Consider the following 19,887-nt stretch of genomic DNA (forward strand, 5'->3'; position numbering starts at 1 on the left):
CTAAGTAATCACCTGAGATAACATGAGTGTGGTAACTGTAGCAGGAAGAATAGTTTGATCCATTGGGATCTCTGCTAATGGTAAATGATCACAGAATCTCAGACAGGTCAGAAAGGCCCAGGTTGTATTAATAATAGTAATATGAAAAACTCTGTCTTGAGGACTGACTCCTGACTTGAGTCACCTGATAAAGTGTCTTGTCCTTCTCCAAATCTTACACCTGTGTCACTTTAAAGTTGGAGATTTTTTTTTTTTTAATGAAGGTGACACTGGATATGATTGAGAAAAAAACCCTTTGCTAGCAGGTAGCTAATTTAAATTATATCATATCTTATATGATATCATATGTATCGGCCACCACAAGTAATTTTTAGTAGCTGCTGTCATGCAGGGACTTAGCTCCTGCTTCCGGTACCAGAACGCAGGATATGGTGAGGCCAAAAAGGAACACCCACGGAGCCATAGATAGTGGAATCATACCACTATAGTCTCGCTGGCAGCTGGGTTGGAGACACAGGAAGCAGGAGCCACACGATCCACAATTTGCCATCTGCTTCTCTGCCAACAAACCAACACAGCCACGGCAGTTATATCAGTGGCTAATGGCTAATCAGTACAGCTGATGGCCAACTAGTCACAGCTGATGACCATCTACTATCAGAGCCAGCACTTTTCCATGTGAGGTTGAGAGCCTGGACACTGCTCCCTGGGACTCTGTCCCCGCAGCTGCTAACTCTACCCATCTGTGATGATTTTGAAGATAGCCCGATATTTCTTCGACACTCCTGACATTAAGAGGCGGGATCTATGTTCCCTGCCCTTGACTCTGGATTGGCCTGTGAGTATTTTGACCAATACCATGGGTGGAAGTTATATTTTGTGAGTTTGGAGCCTAGGTCCTAAAAGGCAATGACGTTTCTAGCTAGCTTACTTGCTTTCAGACCCCTGGGCCACTGTATAAAAGTCTTACTACTTTGAGACTATTGTGTCCGAGAGAGGACACATGGAGGTTCACATTCTAATTATTTTACTACATTTCACAATAACCTATGCTCCTTGGGTTGTTTACTTCTATTGTACCTGAACAGTAGATACATAATGGCTTACTACCGAGCATCTTCTCCCAACTCTGCATTCAGTGACATCATGTTGGTAGCTTCAAATCAGCTACAGTGTGGGGAGGAAGGGCATTTACATCATGCAAGTTGGCACATACTATAGATCAGTGGTTTTTTTCTTGATAAAAAAATAATTTATTATACCAGCACATCAGTATTGCTAGCCATCAAGTCATCCCAGCTGAGTCCAAACATTATGGAAGCGAGAAGGCTCATCACGACTGTGCCCTGACCCATAAAATCAGCCAGTGTAATAAAACGTTGTTTTATTAAACTTTGGGGTGGTTTGTTATGAAGCAATAGATAATCAGAAAATATTCCCTAAAAGGACCTGAAACCATTTAGCAGGTAATAATACTGAGGAAAAGAGAATACCAAAATTTCTTGATGCTAGCTCTGAGCTAGGACTAGCACTTTGGTACCCACTATTGCAGAGTTTTTCAAAATCTGGTAGAAAAAATGACTCACCTTGTGAATACTAGCCTATTTCTCTAGCTGCCACAGCATTTGCTCAATGGGTGTAAAAAAGTGACCATGGCTTCAGGGATAGGAGTTAACCTGATAAAGAGGGCTTTTCACCACTAAGGTTGATATGGTTACCACCATAGCTGAATGGCCAAGTTACTAGTGGCAGCCATCAACCTTGAAACTCTGAAGTGACAAAGCACACCCAGAGACCAGCTATTCACCATGAAGCAAGCAGACTACATCAAATCTCTTCCATCAGGGAGGAGGCAGCTTTTTCTGGATATGGATTTTCCTTCTCCAATGGCTATGCTTCTATCAACAACACTGTCTTACTAGATTTTTTGCTTACAAGGAGTTATGTAATTGACTGATGATCCCAGTTTCACATCAGGCAGAAGCAAATGATCCTATAGAATGGTTAAATGACCCAAGGAAGGGTATTTTAATTCAAGCTGGGCGATAACACATTGCTAGGTTGGGAATGCTACCTCCAGGAATTAGTATATATTCAGAAATACTGATAGTAGAAACTTTATAGTTTCTTTCTTAGAATACAGATAGGTCCATCTACATAGGTCCAGGAATTCAAGATTTAGAATTGGAATTTATAATTGTCAACAGGACTTTGTGACCTGTTGGAGAAAAGAGGATTTTTTGTTTTTGTATGATACACATAATATATATTAAATTATCTTCCCTTCTTTCTTGTTACATTTATAACCTTTTATTCTATTTCATATTGGGTATATTGGTTCTGATGAACAAGTAAAGTAGTCCATAGGGTACAGAATGTTAAGCTAGGATTATGATTTAATGAGAACCCTAGACATGTAGCACAATACAGTAACTAGTGATTGTGGACCTTATTTTTTTTTTAAGAAACTGTGATTTTATTTTTGTCTAAGAAGTTGTATAGTTGTATTGTTGGGTAGATACATATTGTCAGTATTACTATTGTTTAGAGTTTTAATATGGAAAGGGGTATGATAACAGTTGGACTGTAATGTAGACTTGACATTTGTGGTTGTCCCAAATGTTTTGAACATACCATCCATATTTAATATCTTCCCACATTCGGAATGCTATCTTTCCAATAATATAGTGTCAAAAACTTTTCTCAGGCATGTTTACCACTAGGTGGCAGATATGTGACTTAAGAGTCAGCCAACCAGAGCCACACACACAGGATAGATTCTGAGGGAGTCAGATGAGGAAACACAGCAGGCAGGGAGCGTCCATTTTGCTCGCACAGGAAGTAGCAGAGACTACTGTGTGTTTCTGGGGCTGGGCATGTGAAAAAAACTTACAAGTCCAAGAAATGTGGTCCTAGAAATTGTGCCTGGAAGCTTAGTTTAGAGATTTCTTATATACCTTAATTAATATCTTCTTGGTTAAAACAGCTAAGCTGTACTGTTTTGTGCCATTAGGAGCTCTCATCTATATAATATGTTTTTATTAATGTAAACCAGACTCCTTAAAGGCTTAACAATTTAACTAATCCTGAATACTCTTCGATACCTAGAAAAATATTCTATATAATACATGCTTACTACTTGATTTGAACTAATGATAAATGCAAATTATCTAGCCTAGAGAACATGGCCCGGAATGTTCTACCCTAGCATGTATCTATGGCTTTTAAGCTTACAAATTAAAATAAATTTAAAATAAAGAAGAATTCATCTAAGCTACCACTAACAATCCAATTGTACACTTTTGCTGGGAGCCACACTTTCATCTAATATTTAATAAAGCTTGCAGAGGCGCTCTCTTTGGTATACTCAAAAAAATTGCAGGAATCATATAAATGGCCATTAATACTCTGTTGGAATTCACTTTAAACAAACACAGCCTATATATGCATATATATGCATAGCATAGATGCATATACACATGTTGCATCATTGGGAACTTTTGAACTAACTTTCTAAAATTATGTATCTTCCTATTAGAGATGAATTCAATATAACCTTTTACATAATTATTTTCAATCACAATGGCATTCAAGTGGAAACACATTCTTCCCCGTAGACTAATTCTGCTGATGTGGTGTGATCACGTAACACAACGTGAATATCAGAAAATGAAAACATCAGAAAATGAAAACATCAGAAAATGAAAACCTTCAAACTAGTTGCTTTTGTGCTCAGTCCTCCCAATATCCTTTACTCTCCAATACTGTTTACGATAGCCTTGTTTCTTATGTACATGTCTGAGTCCTACATTGAAACAGCTATTGGGAGGGCACATGTCCTAGCTTATTCTCTCTTGTATTCATTATATTCCATCATAACATGTCCTTAAATATGTATCCATGCACCCATGTATGCATACACATGTACCTTTACCTGCTTTCAACTGCTAGGGTCTTACTTTTCCTCAACTGGATTGTATGTTCTACTCATTGAGGAAGTATGTCTGGGGGAGCTTATTAACGTGTATAGACATGTTTGTCAAGAATAGGAAGCTTTTCTTTAGTAATGCCAGGTGTCTGATTGTATAGGAACACTTAACATAATTCCTTTAGCTCACAATAAAAGGACATGGTAAGAAATGTTTCAAATTATGTCTTTGATTTGAATTAAGGGCAATTAATTCTTTTAGTTTATGACCAGTGAGGTGAAATTACAGCTTAATTATTTCTAACTGACATTATGACTGGCTCTTGAAATCATAACTTGTTTTTCGAAGTCATGTAATAGTTTACATTCTAAAAAACTGTCAATAACCATCCTTTGAGATGGTCAGCCACAAGAACAGTTGAAACAGTTCCAAAACAAGAAAAATTATTTACTCTGATAATAAAAGATAGTAGCTATGTTAACCTTTCCGGTTTTCCTTTACGCTTACATTAATTCAGATAATGCTGAAAAAAACACAAACAAATACAAAAACATGGTAAGTCTTAGGAGTAAATTTGAGTATGTTGAAATAACAACAGGAATAAGTTATTTTCTATAAGTATAATTTGTCTAAGTATGGTCAGAGAAATTTTAGGAATGACTAGTTTTGTTTAATCACTTTTTCTGTATTTTATTAGTGTGGAAATATTAAACAACAAAGCTTGTTTAAATGTTTCTGTAAATATCCACAATAATTTTTGAAATTTCAATTTTTGCACAATCAAGACTATGTTAGGGTTATTTTATTTGGATTTCTCAACTTAATTATTGAGGCAGCTGGATTTAAGAACACCTACAATTGTTATTTTGATTTATTTCACTCACCAATGAAAAGTGTTTCTGTGGTGACAAAGTGATAAATGGCCACAACTTACAGCTCTGACATCACAATACCTAGTACATTACTTTCCACACAATTACACAAACAATGCAAAAGAAATTACTGTACAGATTAGGAGTGAATTACAAAAAACTGAACAAACTCTGCTCTTCCCTAAAAACACAATTCTTTATATCATATCTGATTTGTGAATGACACAGGAATATGATTTCTTAAATACATAGCCTGTAATTAAGCTGAGAAGTAGATTCCCTGGGCATGTCACTTCTAAATTATGTGGCCTGGGGCGAGTTACTGTGTTAGTTTTCCCATCAGTTAAATGGGGATAATGGGATTGCCACAAGGATAAAGGGATTGAAACATGTGAAGGATTTAGAAAAACTTGATTATTTTTGGCTATTATATGATTATCATCATTATTATTTGAGATATTAGATAAATTTCATTCATTCAACTCCAGTTGAAACTTCTATTTTCTATTTTCAAGAAGGTATAATTCATTCAAAATATGGTACAGAAGGGCACTTTCTGACCTATTGTTTATGATGACACTCAAAATTAACACAAATAACCCTACTCACTTATGAGTTCTCTTTGTGGACTGTCTTTTTTGTATTATTTACATAAACCTATGAGCATATGTTAACTACTCAACATGCAAAGAGAGAGTCACAAGTTTATGAGAACCCTGGAAATTAAGACATGCCATTCTACTTTAAAATCTCTCACAATCTAACACCAATCAAATTTTCTTCAGGTGTGACAAGGAAATATTAGGTTGTTGCTTTCTCTCCCTAACCATTAAGTAAATGTTTATAACAAAAAGAGAAACAACATTTAGAAGGAGAAACTATTGTGTAAAATCTATAAAAACTGTTATACTTAGCAACATTCAATAGGGTATTTTGGGGAAAGAGAGAAGATATGTCTGATTTTAAGCCCTGGATATTGTTTGGGTGGTGGGGGAGGTGAGAGATGGTTATGTAACTTAGGAAGTTGTCACACAATCAATACTTTGCACAAGGAAGGTTTCATAAATCTGTCTCCTGTTGACATGACCAACAACAAAAGTCCTCCACATCACTGCTTTGAAGGAAAGTAGAAAATGTTTTCCAAGTGTGATGGACGGAAAAGGAGAAGGGGATTAAGAAGTACAAACCACCAGTTATAAAAATAGTCACAGGGATATAAAGTGGAGCATAGGGAATATAATCAATAATACTGTAATAACTGTATGGTGTCAGATGGGTGCTAGACTTATTGTGGTGATCACTTCATAAGTTATATAAATGTCTACTCATTATGTTGTACACCTGAAACTGACATAATATTGCATATCACTTAGAATTAAAATGAAAGTAAAAACAAAGAAAAATGTTTTCCAGCTTTATATCATGTTTTCATAATAACTATTATTCATGTTTAAATTCAATGACTTCAATTTCTGTTATCCGAATGGAACTTAATATTTTTATTTTGCTCACTGATTCCTGAATAGGTATTTCAAGTATAGCTTGCCTTAGTTCCTTTATTACTCAACGTCTCTTTGCATATGCAATAGCCACGGGTACTTCTGGGCCTCATAGGGTGTGATATGATAAAAACGGTGTGGATGCTGTCCCCCAAATCTCCTAGATATCTGATATTAGTCACAAGCAAGAGGAAATGACATACTCCATACTGCAGAGGTCTGCTCTTAGGCAATGTCTTCTTTAAGCTGTAGTAAACCTTGGGGTTTTTCCATGGATCTCACTTGAATAATTGTGCCGATGGCCTTACAGTGAAGGGCACAGGCTCTGGAGTTATTCTGCCGTAATTTCCCAATCCCTTCTCTGCTATGTATATGCTGTGTGACTGCTGGCAAGTTATCTGCTCTTTTCTGAGCTCAGGTGCCTCATGAGTAACATGGGGACAATCATAACATCTCCCTTATAGGGCTGCAGAAAAGAGTTAGAGTTGTAGAAAGAAAGGTTGTGGAAAAGAGAAATGCATGCACAGCTAATAAAACAGTTTCTATTCCTTTTACATATGAGAAATGGAAGCTATCTGGAGGTTTGTATCTCCCTCCATTTTCAGCTTCCTGCTTCTACTTTTACATTTGTTTACACTAGGCTAGGGGGACTTTGGCCAAAAGCATTAAAATAGTGAAACAAGGAAGAATAAATCTCATAGCATAAACAAACTTTAAATTTACATACACACACACAACAACAACAACAACAAAACAACAGTGTAATTTAAAAATCAAGCGTGGGAAACATACATAGAAGGAGAAAGAAACATAAACAAAATAATCTGATATCTGATAACATGACCTAAACTGCTCTTAATATGACTATTTGGGGCAGTCCATGTGACTGGTTCATCAGTCTCAATGAAAAACAATTCCTTGTAGGTACACTGTGTGAACTCTCTTTACCATAAAAATTATCCTGATGAATACGAAGATAAATCAAGTTTGATCATATAACCATTGTTCATGGAATGGCATCTCTCATTAGATGCCATAGCTCACTGTTTGTGGTGCTGCCATTTTTATATTACTTTCTAAGACCAAGCATGAAATGAATACATTATTAAATGATACCTTTTCTCTGCATTAATCTGTCAGAGCTCTAACACTTTAAATATTTTTCACCTACTTCATGTTTTATCTATATCCACCCAAAAGTGGATTTTTTTCTATGTTCTTTTAGTAGAGAAACTATTCTCATTTATGGGTAATATAGGGATTTATATATTTTATGAAATTTAGTGACTTTTTCTTTGGAACTAGAAAATACAGCATCTTTGATCAAATTCTGAACTTTACTGTTACATGTCATGAGACTGAAACCAAATATCTGTTTCAGAATATCAGAACTGAAAGTTTCCACAACAATCTTTTAAAATCGAAAAGGCCTCTTTTAACAAGGATGGTTCTGTTCCAGTGGTTATACATTTTAACATTTTCTTTTCTTTTTTAAATAAATATCTTGCTGGGGTGGGGTGGGGTGAAGTGAGGACCAATGGGACGCCATTCCCTTATGCTTTTATATTTTTAATTGAAATGTATGCTCTCCTTTCAAACCTCTCCTCCATTGCCTGCCTCCAGCCTCTGAGGTATCGGTCCCCTACTGCAATACAACAGCTTGAAAGTTTGAAATTCTCTATTGAAATCCAGCCCTTCCTTTTAAAGTTGAGAAAAGCACAGGCCAAAAGGAGTAAAAACATTTTCTAAGTCAACATGGTGATTTAGTAACAAAGACTATAATTTAGGTTTCCTGTCTTCCTGTTTTCAGTTTAGTAATATAGTCGCCTGTACTTTAAGTAACAGACTATTCATGGTGTCTGCTTAAAGTCTTCCTGAAGTTTTCAAATGTCTGTATTTTTTATGCATATATAAGAGATAAGGCACTGAGCAATATATGGAACTAATTCCAAGCAGAGGTAGTTTTATACTTACTCTTGTATTGTTTCTTTCAGCTTTAAGTTCAGAAATTTCTTCTTCCTTTTCTAGAAGTTGTTCCCTACAGGCATTTAATTCTTTTGTCAGTGCGGCAAATTCCTGAAAGGGGAATACAAATATTTGAAGGCATATTACAGATGTAAAAAATGTATTCCAGCAGTCATAATTAAAAATATAAACTTTTGAATGGAAAAAATGACTCATTTGACTGACTAATATATATACATTGCTGTTTTTAAATTAACTTGATTCAGAAAATGCTAATCCATGCTATTTAACATACGTATTACATTATAACACACTGCTTAGATAAATGTATAAAATATATTTAAAAATGTATCAGACACAGCATATTCAACTTAACATTAGTATGACAAGATATTAATAATGTAAAATGATTTAAATTTGGCTAATTTTGTGAACAACTCCAAAAATCTTACACTTTTATTCCTATAGAGCAATGTCACAATTGATTATAATAATGTGTTTCCCGAAAATAAGACCAAGCAGGACAATCAGCTCTAATGCATCTTTTGGAGCCAAAATTAATATAGGACCCAGTCTTATTTTACTATAATATAAGACTGGGTATAATATGACATAGTATAATATAACATAATATAATATAATTAATATAATATAATATAATATAATATAATATAATATAATATAATAAATACTGGGTATAATATAATATAATACCAGGACTTATATTTATTTTTGCTCTAAAAGATGCATTAGAGCTGATTGTCCAGCTAGGTTTCATTTTCAGGAAAACACAGTAGATCATTAAAAAATATATGTATATACCATAAATTCCAACTGAAAAAAAATCCTGCTAAATATTCTATTTAGATATTAAGAAGTTCATTTATTTGTTAACAAGATTATGAAGAATGTACCAGTCGCTTACAAAACAATATGTGTATCTAAGACCTGATAGCATCATCCAAGAGTCTCATACTAATTCATGGATTGCTTTCCCTCTGAAATGTAAGCTCTGTGTGAAACGGGACTTTGACTTCACTGGTACATTCCCAATATGTAAAACACAGCAGGTGCTCAATTAGTATTAATTTTCAGTAAATGAGAATGAGTCATGATGTTATGAAAAAAAAATTGGGAATTTTGGAGTAATCCTCTATGTGACAAATGCCACTTCAGAGAAATCTTCCATGGCTTCCTTCCTCAAAATGGGATCAGAGATTCTATGAGATGGGTATTTTTTACCACTAGGCAGAGAGTTTAGACACAGGAAAAATTACTTCAAAAGAAGACAAAGAAATCTGTTTCAACAGTTCTGCTACTCCTTGTTATAAGCAAATATTATTTCAAAATAATTTTCAAAAATAGTAAACATCCATAGTATCATTAATCATTTAGAGTGGTTCTTAGTAATAAAACTGATGCTTGTCAAATGTTTAAGTATTTGGGACAACTTCTCTGCAGGCTGAGAAGGCGTCAGAAGATCAAACAGAAAAACAAAAATGGGGGAGACAGGTTGGTTAACCTAATCTCCACAAAGGCAAATTTAGTATAAAGTAAATAAATATGATGACTATGCAAAGATGGGGAAGGTTGAAGGTTTATATTTTTGTTTGCTTCAAACCACTTATTTTGCTGAGTTCCCTGAATGGCTTCAGTCCCAGTGGGTACTTGAAAGTCCTCAGAGTAGACTTGGAATTTAGAATCAAGATGAAAGAGTCCATTGTTACATTTGGGCTGGCATGGCAGATAAATGGTTTCTGCCCTAATTGCTGCCTGCTTAAATGCTATTGACATTCTGTGGGTATATCATTAAAGTGGAGAATTGAAATAAACAATAAGTAGAAAACAATAAACATTTTGTTAAAAATGGAACTTTATATAAACTATATAGTTTTGATGGAGAAAAGAAGAAAGTTACAGTGACTCTGCCTTGTATATTAACATATAGGCATTTAAAAGTAATCCTATATTCATGAATATTATAAGATAAAACATAAATCTTTATATTTAACCATACCAATTTTAAAAACATATGTGGGTCGATCTTTCTAGAGATTTAGCTTGCTATCTACAGAAAGATAAAAGATCAAAGAAAATACTTCAGAGTTTTAACACTAGATAGTTCCAGGTGGTGGAATAACAAGTGAATTTTGTTTTTGGCTTCCTCCTATGTATTTTTATTATCAAACTCTCCACAATGGAGAAACATGCTTTGGTGCTTAGAGAATAAGACAAAATATAACTCTATAAGTTCGCTGAAGCAATCATGTACTCAAAACTGAGGAAAAAAAATAGTCAAGACGTTATTGGTGACAGATGACTGCATTTTTTAATTTATTATCATGTCACTGATTCTGAGAAAGCTATTTAGTGACTCCATGTAGTAAGATTAGTCTTATCATTTATTGACTTAGTAAATTTCAGGCACTACCTTCACATTCATTACCTCATCTTACTCTCTAAATAATAAGTGAGGGAGTCTCATTCCCATTTTATGGCCGAGGAAACTGAATTACTAAGAATTAAGTCCAAGTTCATGAAGCTTGCCACCCACAGACAGTGAGTGAGGCTGTGAACATTGTTCTCCAGCCTGCTTTTCTAGTGCTTCTCCACTAGACCATTTCATCCCCAGCTACTCATCAGGTTGATATGATTCAGATTTGGAGAGCATTTAGCAGTACTCTTTCTAAATTTGGAGAATTAGATAACCATTACTGACAATTACTTTGCATGATCCTTCTTAATTAGTCCAAAGGCAGAGTGGGAAACTAAAGGCCCAAGGCCCGGTATGCCTTCCATGCAGAGTAACAAGTATTAGACAAGCACATGCTGCATATCTGGGACTGCAACAGAGGCAGATACCTTGTACGCAGTTAATTATCAAATGTTTTAATATGTTTCCTCTGATATTTCTCTCTTCTGTACATACCTCTTCATCCTTACTGTCAACAATTGAGTTTTATATAATTTTCTTCAGATAATAGTAACAGCAAATATAATTAATATTGGTGAGTCCTTACCATATGCCAGGTACTCTGCCAAGAAATTTGTACTATCTCATTAATCCTAATAAAACCGTGTAAAAAATTCTAAGATCTCACTAAACAAAACTACTCTTTCCATACAATCCAGCAATATCACTCTTTGGTATTCTCAAAGCTGTTGAGAACTGTCCACACAGAAACCCGCACAAGGATGGTTATAGCAGCTTTATTTATAATTGTTAAAACTTAGTAGCAACCAAGGTGCCCTTCAGTAAGTGAATGGATAAGTAAATTGTGCTACGTTCAGACAATGGAATATTATTAGTGCTACAAAGAAATGAGCTCTCAAGCCAGAAAACAAAACAGAACAAAACAACAACAACAAAAAACACACACACACACAAATGGAGGAATTTTAAATGCATGTTACTAAGTGAAAGGAACCAATCTGAAAAAGGCTACATTCTGTGTATTTCCAACTATGTGACATTCTGGAAAAAGTCAAAACTATAAAAAGATCAATGATTGCCAGGAGTGTTGTGTGTGTGGTGGGGGAGAGATTAGTAGACCAAGCACAGAAGATTTTTAGGACAGTAAAGAAACTGTACAATATTATTATGACAGATACATGTCATTAAACATTTTTCAAAACCCATGGGATGTATAACACCAAGAGTCAACCATAATGTAAATTATGGACTTTGGGTGATGATGTGTCAATACAGATTCGTCAGTTGTAAGAAATGGACCACTCCGATGGGGGATGTTTATAATGGCTGAGGCTATCTACGTGTGGGGGCAGAAGGTGTATGGAAAAGCTCTTTAACTTCCCTAAACTTTGTTGTGAACCTAAAATTGCTCTAAGAATATGGTGGGGTTTTATTATTATTATTATTATTATTATTATTATTATTATTTTTTAATTTTACTGAGGCCTAGAGTAGTTAACTAATTTTTCCAAAGTTACACACTTAGTCAATTGTATAGCTGAGCTTTGAACCCAGACAATCTATTTCATACTTAATGATGACAATAGGTTGTTTTTTAACTCCTGATTACAAGCTTTTCCCTTTTAATTTGTCCTTCTTTCAGTCTTTTTAAAAATTGTATTTTTCTCTAGTTCACAAAATCTTTCAGAGCTGCCTACTTTCAAACACATCTAACCTAAACAGACTAACTTTCAAAATTCAAATCATCCAAAATGTCGCCCTTTCACAATTAATTAGTTTTATTTCTCACTGAATAACAGCAACTACCATTTAGTGCAGGCGCCACTTTGCTGAGTTTAGCATTTTATATGAATTATTTCATCTCTTCCCTATTTTGCAGATAAGGATAGTGAAGATTAGCATGGATGAATAGCATGCTCAGGGTCACGCAGTTAAAAATAATCCACCCTGATTCCAACTGTTCAATTTCTGCAGCACTGCCTTTTTCTTGCTGAAAATGGAAAATCATCAAATTTCTCACCTGTGCTAATTGATACAAAAGTAACATCTCTCTATCCATACATAACAATATTTACTGAGCACCTAGTGCCTATCAGAGCCTATGTTGAAGATACAGAGATAACTTAGACATAGTTGTTGCACCTGACCCCAAAGATCTTTCAGAATTCACATTTAAGGTACCTCAGTAATTCCCATCACAAACAAGTACTTCAAACCCATCACTGAAATGTCACACACACAGCAATATTTGCTCATGTGCTTAGAAACATTGTTGATCTACAGATGACACTGACCTTCTAAAGCCTATTTCTTAAAAGGTCTATTTTCTGCACTTACAACAGATTTTTTTCTTTCTTATGTCTATTTCTACCTTTCCATTTTCTCGTCTCTCTTCTTTTCATCATTTTCTTTCACATACTATTTCCTATACCTAGAATACTCTTCCCTATCCTCTCTGCCTACCTAATTCACTTTTAAAGCACCAGCTTGTCTTGCTAGTTATTCTATAATACCTTGTTTAAAATCTATCAATGCACTTATTGTACTGTTTTTATAATAATTGAATTAAGTATTCATCTCCTCCAAGTAAATGAGTATGATCCTTTAAGGCAAGGTTATCTTGTTTATTTTTATATCCTCAGGGTTCTGCATAGTTCCTGCCCAATTGTAGACACTCAACAAAGCCTTGTTTTTACAATAAATGAATTTCATTTTCTCTAAACTTTTTGACTTTAACACCAAAACAATTTTTTTAAAGTGTAATTAAATAGAGTTATTTATTTCTCCGAGTGAGATTATTAAAATTTGTTCACTATGTAATGTCTGATATCCATTTTACTTTGTAGATGTTGTTTTTTCTACATCTGAAATATATTACACCACATCTACAAAACAATGACATTATTGTCTGCAATGTTTCATTGTATGTACATAAAGTGATACTATTACTCCTAATAATTTATGCTTTTAGATTCATCATTTATTTATTGCATATATTACATTGGTCTCATTCATTCTCAAAGTGAAAATACATATTTAACCCATATGTTATTTCTTTAACCTTGTTTCTTCTCAAAACACGTTTTATAGAACAGTATTTCCACAAGATTCTCAAAAAAAATAATCCATAGCCAAGTGGATTTGGACAATGATGTACATTATCTTTTGCTCTTTTATATCTACTGCAGGTATCAAAATATAAAAGATTCCAAGGAAAGTTGGTTTTGTGGTCAAGAATTGAAAACGGATTTTCATCTATAATAAAATGGATGAATTAAACATACTAAATGCACATAATGGAATATTGTACAGAGGGTAGAATAAATAGGCTAGATCTTCATATAGCAACATGGAAAGATTTCAAAAATACAATTTTGAGTAACAAATATAATGAACAGAACACAGCATATACGAGTTTTGTCAGAAGCTGAAAATAGTGAAGGATAAATGTTAGAAGAGAACTTCATTCATACTTCACCATGTTAGAGTTCAAAGGAGTCTATAGGAACAGCTGAGTTTGCTTTGAATCACTGAGACAGGACTAGTAGGTCAATTACCGACCGCAAACCATATTCAACAACTTTTCAGGCCAATCATTTTGTTCCCCAAACACAGTCTGCCAAAATTCTTACTTTGCCCAAGGACCAAAATTACTTTCCCTACTCTGTATTTTGTTTCTTGGCACTTTAAAGAGCAGTTAGGACACAGAGAACCATACAAGTACCCTCAGACCAAAGGGAACGTCCTGTTCTTTCTCAGCATGCACTCATGCACATCACACATACATACATTCACACGGGCACTCCCTATGCAGTGGACATCACTCGAAGCACAAGGGAGATGGCAGCAAAAGAGGCAAGTTCAAGTCCGTGTTCTCAATAAGTCTGTGTATATGCACTCAGGCATTCGCCATTCAAAGTTCTGTTACTCGGGAGTGAAAGATTCCTAACCACATCAAGCTCTCTCCATACTAATTCAACTCCTAATGTACAGCACCATTTCCTCAAAAAATAAAGCAAAGTAAAATAACCTTTTTTCCCCTGTTACCTTACTATCTTAAAAAATTGAAGGTATTATTTCTTATTAACCAACACAAATCATCTAATTTCCCTATGCTCCTAATTCTAAGTGACAAGTCACTTGAATTACATAAAATCTAGATCCTCAATTTTAGCTAAATTCCCAGTTCTCTCCCCTGCCCAGCTCATCCTCTTCTTAAACTGTTGTTTCTTGATCAGATACGCTAGAGATGCTGTTAGGAACTTTACATCTGATACATCATTTACTCACCATGGCAGCCTTATTATTCTCAGAAAACAGATGAGAAAACTTGGATAAAAGAGATTAACTCTAGCAAGGAACATGCTAGTATCTGGCAATGTCAGTGCTGGTGTCAACACCCCCCAGACTTTTCAGATCCCAGAGCAGAGGTAACCTCCCCTTGTACCCTAATGTTGGTTTCACCTGTGCAGGCTGGCTTCCCAGCGAAGGGTGAATTTGAGTATTTCAAATGTCTGAACTGAGAATATTTCAAATTCTAGCCCTTAGGTCAGTGGGTTGTTCTCAATCAGTTTCATGCAAAGAAGCTTCTCTTGTTTTGGTCTCGACATGTGTCATTCTCAAAGTGGAAAACACAACGACAAAGTACAGATTCACTCAGTTCCTGTGCCTACTTATATCCTACAGAAGTAACCTGTTCAGGAGAAGAGTGTAGAGATATGGAGCTTCCTCTGGCCATCCTCCCTCTTGTCTGCCCTCATGTCTCTTTCCACCCAGTAAGTCACCACACCCTAGTAGGCTGCCCATCTTCGAACAGAGATAGAACATTCTATTTTTATGTGCTTTTATCTTTAAGTAAATTTTCTGATATTTAATATTAAATATAGAAGGACTGAAACAGACTGTTAACTTCCCTGACTCATTAAAGGATGGTGTGATTACTCGAGGGGTTTACTTGGGGAAAAAAGGATATATTTTCTCATTAACTAAATGTTTGAAAGGCCTTGGTTTAATAGGTGAGTCCTCACCTCTGGAAAGCTGCATGACAAAGGGAAAAATCAACCTTTTAAAGTCAAGAGAAGCTGCATGACAAAGGGAAAAATCAACCTTTTAATTTCAAGTCCCTGATACCAGGCAGCAGTTGCCAGAGAAATCTATGACAATCATAGATTGTCATCATAATTACAATTTTAAGACTCTGCTTTCAATAAAACTTGCATTCTCTAATCATGTTGGCCACTAAATTAATAAACTGACAATGGCCCTATTTCTGCAGTCATATATCTGAGTAAGCACTGGCTACAGAATGAAGAGTGCAAGCCAGTCTAAGAGAGAAAAGATAGAGTCCGTTGGAATTTGGCTTCACTAACCACCACCACCACCCTCACCAACCGCCAAAAAAAGCATCTTTCAAGTTTATTCTACAAACATCTAACATTTGTGCAAATTAAAAATAGCTCTGAGGAAAGCATATGGCATGGAAGCATGCTGACTTGACCATGTAGCATTTAAATTAGACAAAATTACTTCAAAATGTTTTTATAATGACTTCCTTAGGCTGTGCCCCCAATTTACTATATTTTGGTGTCTCCTCTTTTGAAAATTGAAAATTCTTCTACCAATTCTATTTCTAATACTCGGTAAAAAGCTTCAGATTTAAAATCTGCATATTTTAGACATAACTGTACATAAATTTACATATATAAAGGCACATATCTCCTGCCCCACATCATAGGACATAGTTTCTAGAACAAATTAATAACAGAAGTATCACATTGGAGAGATGAAAACAAAGCAACAAAAGATAATAATATATTCCTTAAATTTTATATGTATACGTATCTTGGAATATTAGTTATAAATGCACAAAAAACTTTAGAAATGAAGTTTGGAAATCATTTAGTTCAGAAACAAAAACCTTTAGTTTTACAGAAATCATTACCCCATCGTTAAATATTTGCATGTATAAGTGTGATTTTTTTCTATACTGTATTACGTAATCAAATGCCGTATTAATGACCTCCAGTCTTGTAATTGCCTCTTAGACTTGCATGAGCTTAGGGTAAGCTGTCATCCACAATTACTGCATGAAACAGCCATGTCTCATGGATCAGCCCTGGGCTAGACAGCTCGAAGGTAAAACTGCCTGCATAACTAATTCAATTTGACAGGCACAACTGGACCTTTAGCGTTTTCACAGAAATTGTTGGATAAGGCTGCTCAATTGAAAAGGAAAATGAGATTTAAACTCCATGCAAATACTATTTTATGCCCACTTGATATTTTTTTTATGTATCCATATTCCAATAAGACAACTGTTTTGTCTTTTCCCTAAAACTGCACAGATTATTTTAATGCGTTAATGGTGACCTGAGATATACAAGTCTGTTTAAAATCAAACGTATTACAAGAGCCATTTTATGGTATTAGGTAATTTTTTTTCCCAAATATCTTCCAATCAAGGTAACTGGTATAAAGAAGTCCAAAAAGTGGATGTTTTTAGAAATTAAATGTAGACAGCCTCAGGCTATCTGAGCATCCAGTCGCATCCTTACCGTTCTTCACTTACTACACTCTCCTCAGATGAGCCTCTTTTATGTCTTATTCCCGCTCTGGTTTTCAGACTTTAATTTATCAATATGTGTATGGAGCTGCCCCAGGTACCAGGTGCTCTTTAAAGGCAACTGTTAGAGAAGGTTAATCTCTGTTGTTAAATCCTGGACGGAAGGCAGTGTTACCGTAGATTGGTTGGGAACACATTTACAGGCAAGTTAGTTTTTCAGGACCTCAAAACTGACTACTCTGCCAGCACTGCATTTTGACTTCTGTGAGCCCTCAGTACTTTAGCCTTGGTGGGCCCCTTCCTTCATAAAAACCAATACACACATACACAGAGGGTGCCAAAAAAATGTAGACATATTTTAAGAAAGGAAAAAACTGTATTAATATTGTAATACTCAATATATACCAATAACAACAGATGAAGAATACAAGTCATGTATATACATTTCTTGGCACCCCCAATATACATACATGAAACTGTATTTTATGACTATGCTGACATAAAGATTAACATAATCCAGATTAGATTAGATTCATTTTTTTCTTTTACCTTTAAAGGTAACTGAAACATTTCTGTGGGCCCCTAAAAGCATCAGAAGCCCTAAGTAGTGCTTTTACTGTACCTAACGGGTAACTTGGGCTTATACTCTCCCTACTTCAGGTAGAGCGTGGTCCAAACAGCACCAATTTCAGGGTGAAACAGAACTAGATTCATAGCTAGGCTCGACAGCAGTAAACATTTTAAGCCTCGGTTGTCTATCTGGGAAATGCCTTTTTATTGGATTGGTGTAGGTAAAAATGAGATTGTTAGTCTATGGGATTCAGTAGTCATGCATCTTGGAATTTACTTAAAGGAACTGAAAACTTATATCCACAAATACCCTGCAGAAGGAAGATGTAAAGCAGCTTATTCATAATGGCCCAAACCTGGAAGCAACCAAGATGTCCTTCAGTAGGTGATGGACAAATAAACGGGGCGCATCTTCACAATGGGATATTATTCAGGGCGAAAAGGAACAGGCTATCAAGCCATGAAAAAGCATGGAGGAAAATTAAAGGCACATGACTAATTAAAAGAAGCCAATCTGAAAAGTTTACATACTGTATGATTCAAACTCTATGACATTCTGGAAAAGTTAATACTACAGAGATGGTAAGAGGATCAGTAGGTGGCAGAGGTTGAGCCAGAGGGGGCTGTGATGACTAGATGGAGCACCGAGGATTTTCAGGGCAGGTGAAATACTCTGTATGATACTATAATGACAGATACATGTCATCCATTTTTCCATATGCATAGAATGCACAACACCGAAAGTGAACCCCAATGTAAACTATGCATTTTGTGCAATGATAATGTGAATGTAGGTTCACCAATTGTAGGAAATGTACCATTTTATGTACCCACCATATCGTTCGTGGACTAGCAGATTAAAAATGATTGATATCCACATGACAGAGTAAAAATACTCAGTACATTTTTACAAGAGAAAGTGGTTTGTTGAACCCCTTTGTTCCTTTACACTTAGTAAATTTTTGCTCATCAATTAATTAGGTTATTATTACCTAAAGCACATCAAATGATACTCTGTGTTCTCTTATAAAAATAAGGAGTCATATTAATGTCTATAAAGAAACTATGAAAAAACTCTCTGAATATCATAAAACTGTTCCTAAAACTTCCCTAGAACACATGTCTCTGACCTTATCTGCTTTATTCCCTCCACATGTCTCTGACGGCATCTATCACTATCCTCGGTCTCACAAAACTCTCAAGTTGTTGTCTGGAGTCTGAAATAAAATGACAGGATAAAACAGATCAGGAGTTTTCAGGGAGTCCTTGTGTCAATTGTTACAATAAGCTGTGTGAGAGGAGCCCAATCGCCTACAATAAGTCTGGCCAGAATCCAGGGTTACAGCCTATAAAGCCATTCACAGGTTTCTTGACCCAGGTAAGTAGGATGAACCATATTAAAGACTCTACACACTCCACACCCCCATCCTCCTTGGGTTCTGGCACTTTGAGTAACTTCCCAAATCGTAAATTTGAGCAGCTTGTCTAACTCCCAAATCCTGTCCCTGTGTATGTTATTACTGGAATGAGAAAGACAGACAAACTCAGGGGCCCAGAACCAATACTGAAGTTACCACTCCAAGTATCCTTTCCCTTTAACCTGATCCAGCTTTCCCTGTGCTTTTCCCCAAACAGAAACAAACCTTAGGCCTGGTCTTATAGTACCAGATAGATGAAAGAAGAGAGAGGATCATCAGAGAGAAATGCTAACAGAGGAGCTATGCTTTCTTGCTCTGTAACCCAATTAATGATGTCCTGAATCTTGACTCATCTTTATAGAAAGAGAGGAAAAATATCTCTTATCTCTATCTACTACCAAAAGATAATTTTGCTTATTTGATGCATGAAGGATTTGAAAATTTATTAAAACTGAACATTCTAAGACATTAGTAAAATCACCTAGCCCAGTAAGCATTGTAGCTAAAGCATGTTAGGACTGAGTCATTGCCAACTGAAAAATCTCTTGGCAGAAAAAGCCAATTTTCACCAGCTCTGACAGTGTAAAGCAGGAGGCATGTTTGACAAGATGCTGCGTATTAATTTCAAAGGATTTAGC

At 35.4% G+C, this 19,887-nt stretch overlaps 1 protein-coding gene across 14 annotated transcripts in view; it reads right to left on the reverse strand.

Annotated features, from left to right (window-relative positions):
• The window catches only part of PPFIA2 (PTPRF interacting protein alpha 2), a 463,335-nt gene that overhangs the window by 186,636 nt on the left and 256,812 nt on the right, over positions 1–19,887 (reverse strand). For 13 of the 14 annotated variants that reach the window (XM_081060602.1, XM_081060606.1, XM_081060596.1 and 10 more), the window contains one exon: positions 8,275–8,376. In XM_081060602.1, the coding sequence (XP_080916728.1) occupies positions 8,275–8,376 (102 nt within the window). Of the gene's footprint in view, positions 1–8,274; positions 8,377–18,961; positions 19,049–19,887 lie in introns of all 14 variants that reach the window. The other variant, XM_081060598.1, reaches the window with a different exon arrangement.

The sequence above is a fragment of the Rhinolophus hipposideros genome, assembly GCF_964194185.1.
Source record: "Rhinolophus hipposideros genome assembly, chromosome: 9".
NCBI lineage: Eukaryota > Metazoa > Chordata > Mammalia > Chiroptera > Rhinolophidae > Rhinolophus > Rhinolophus hipposideros.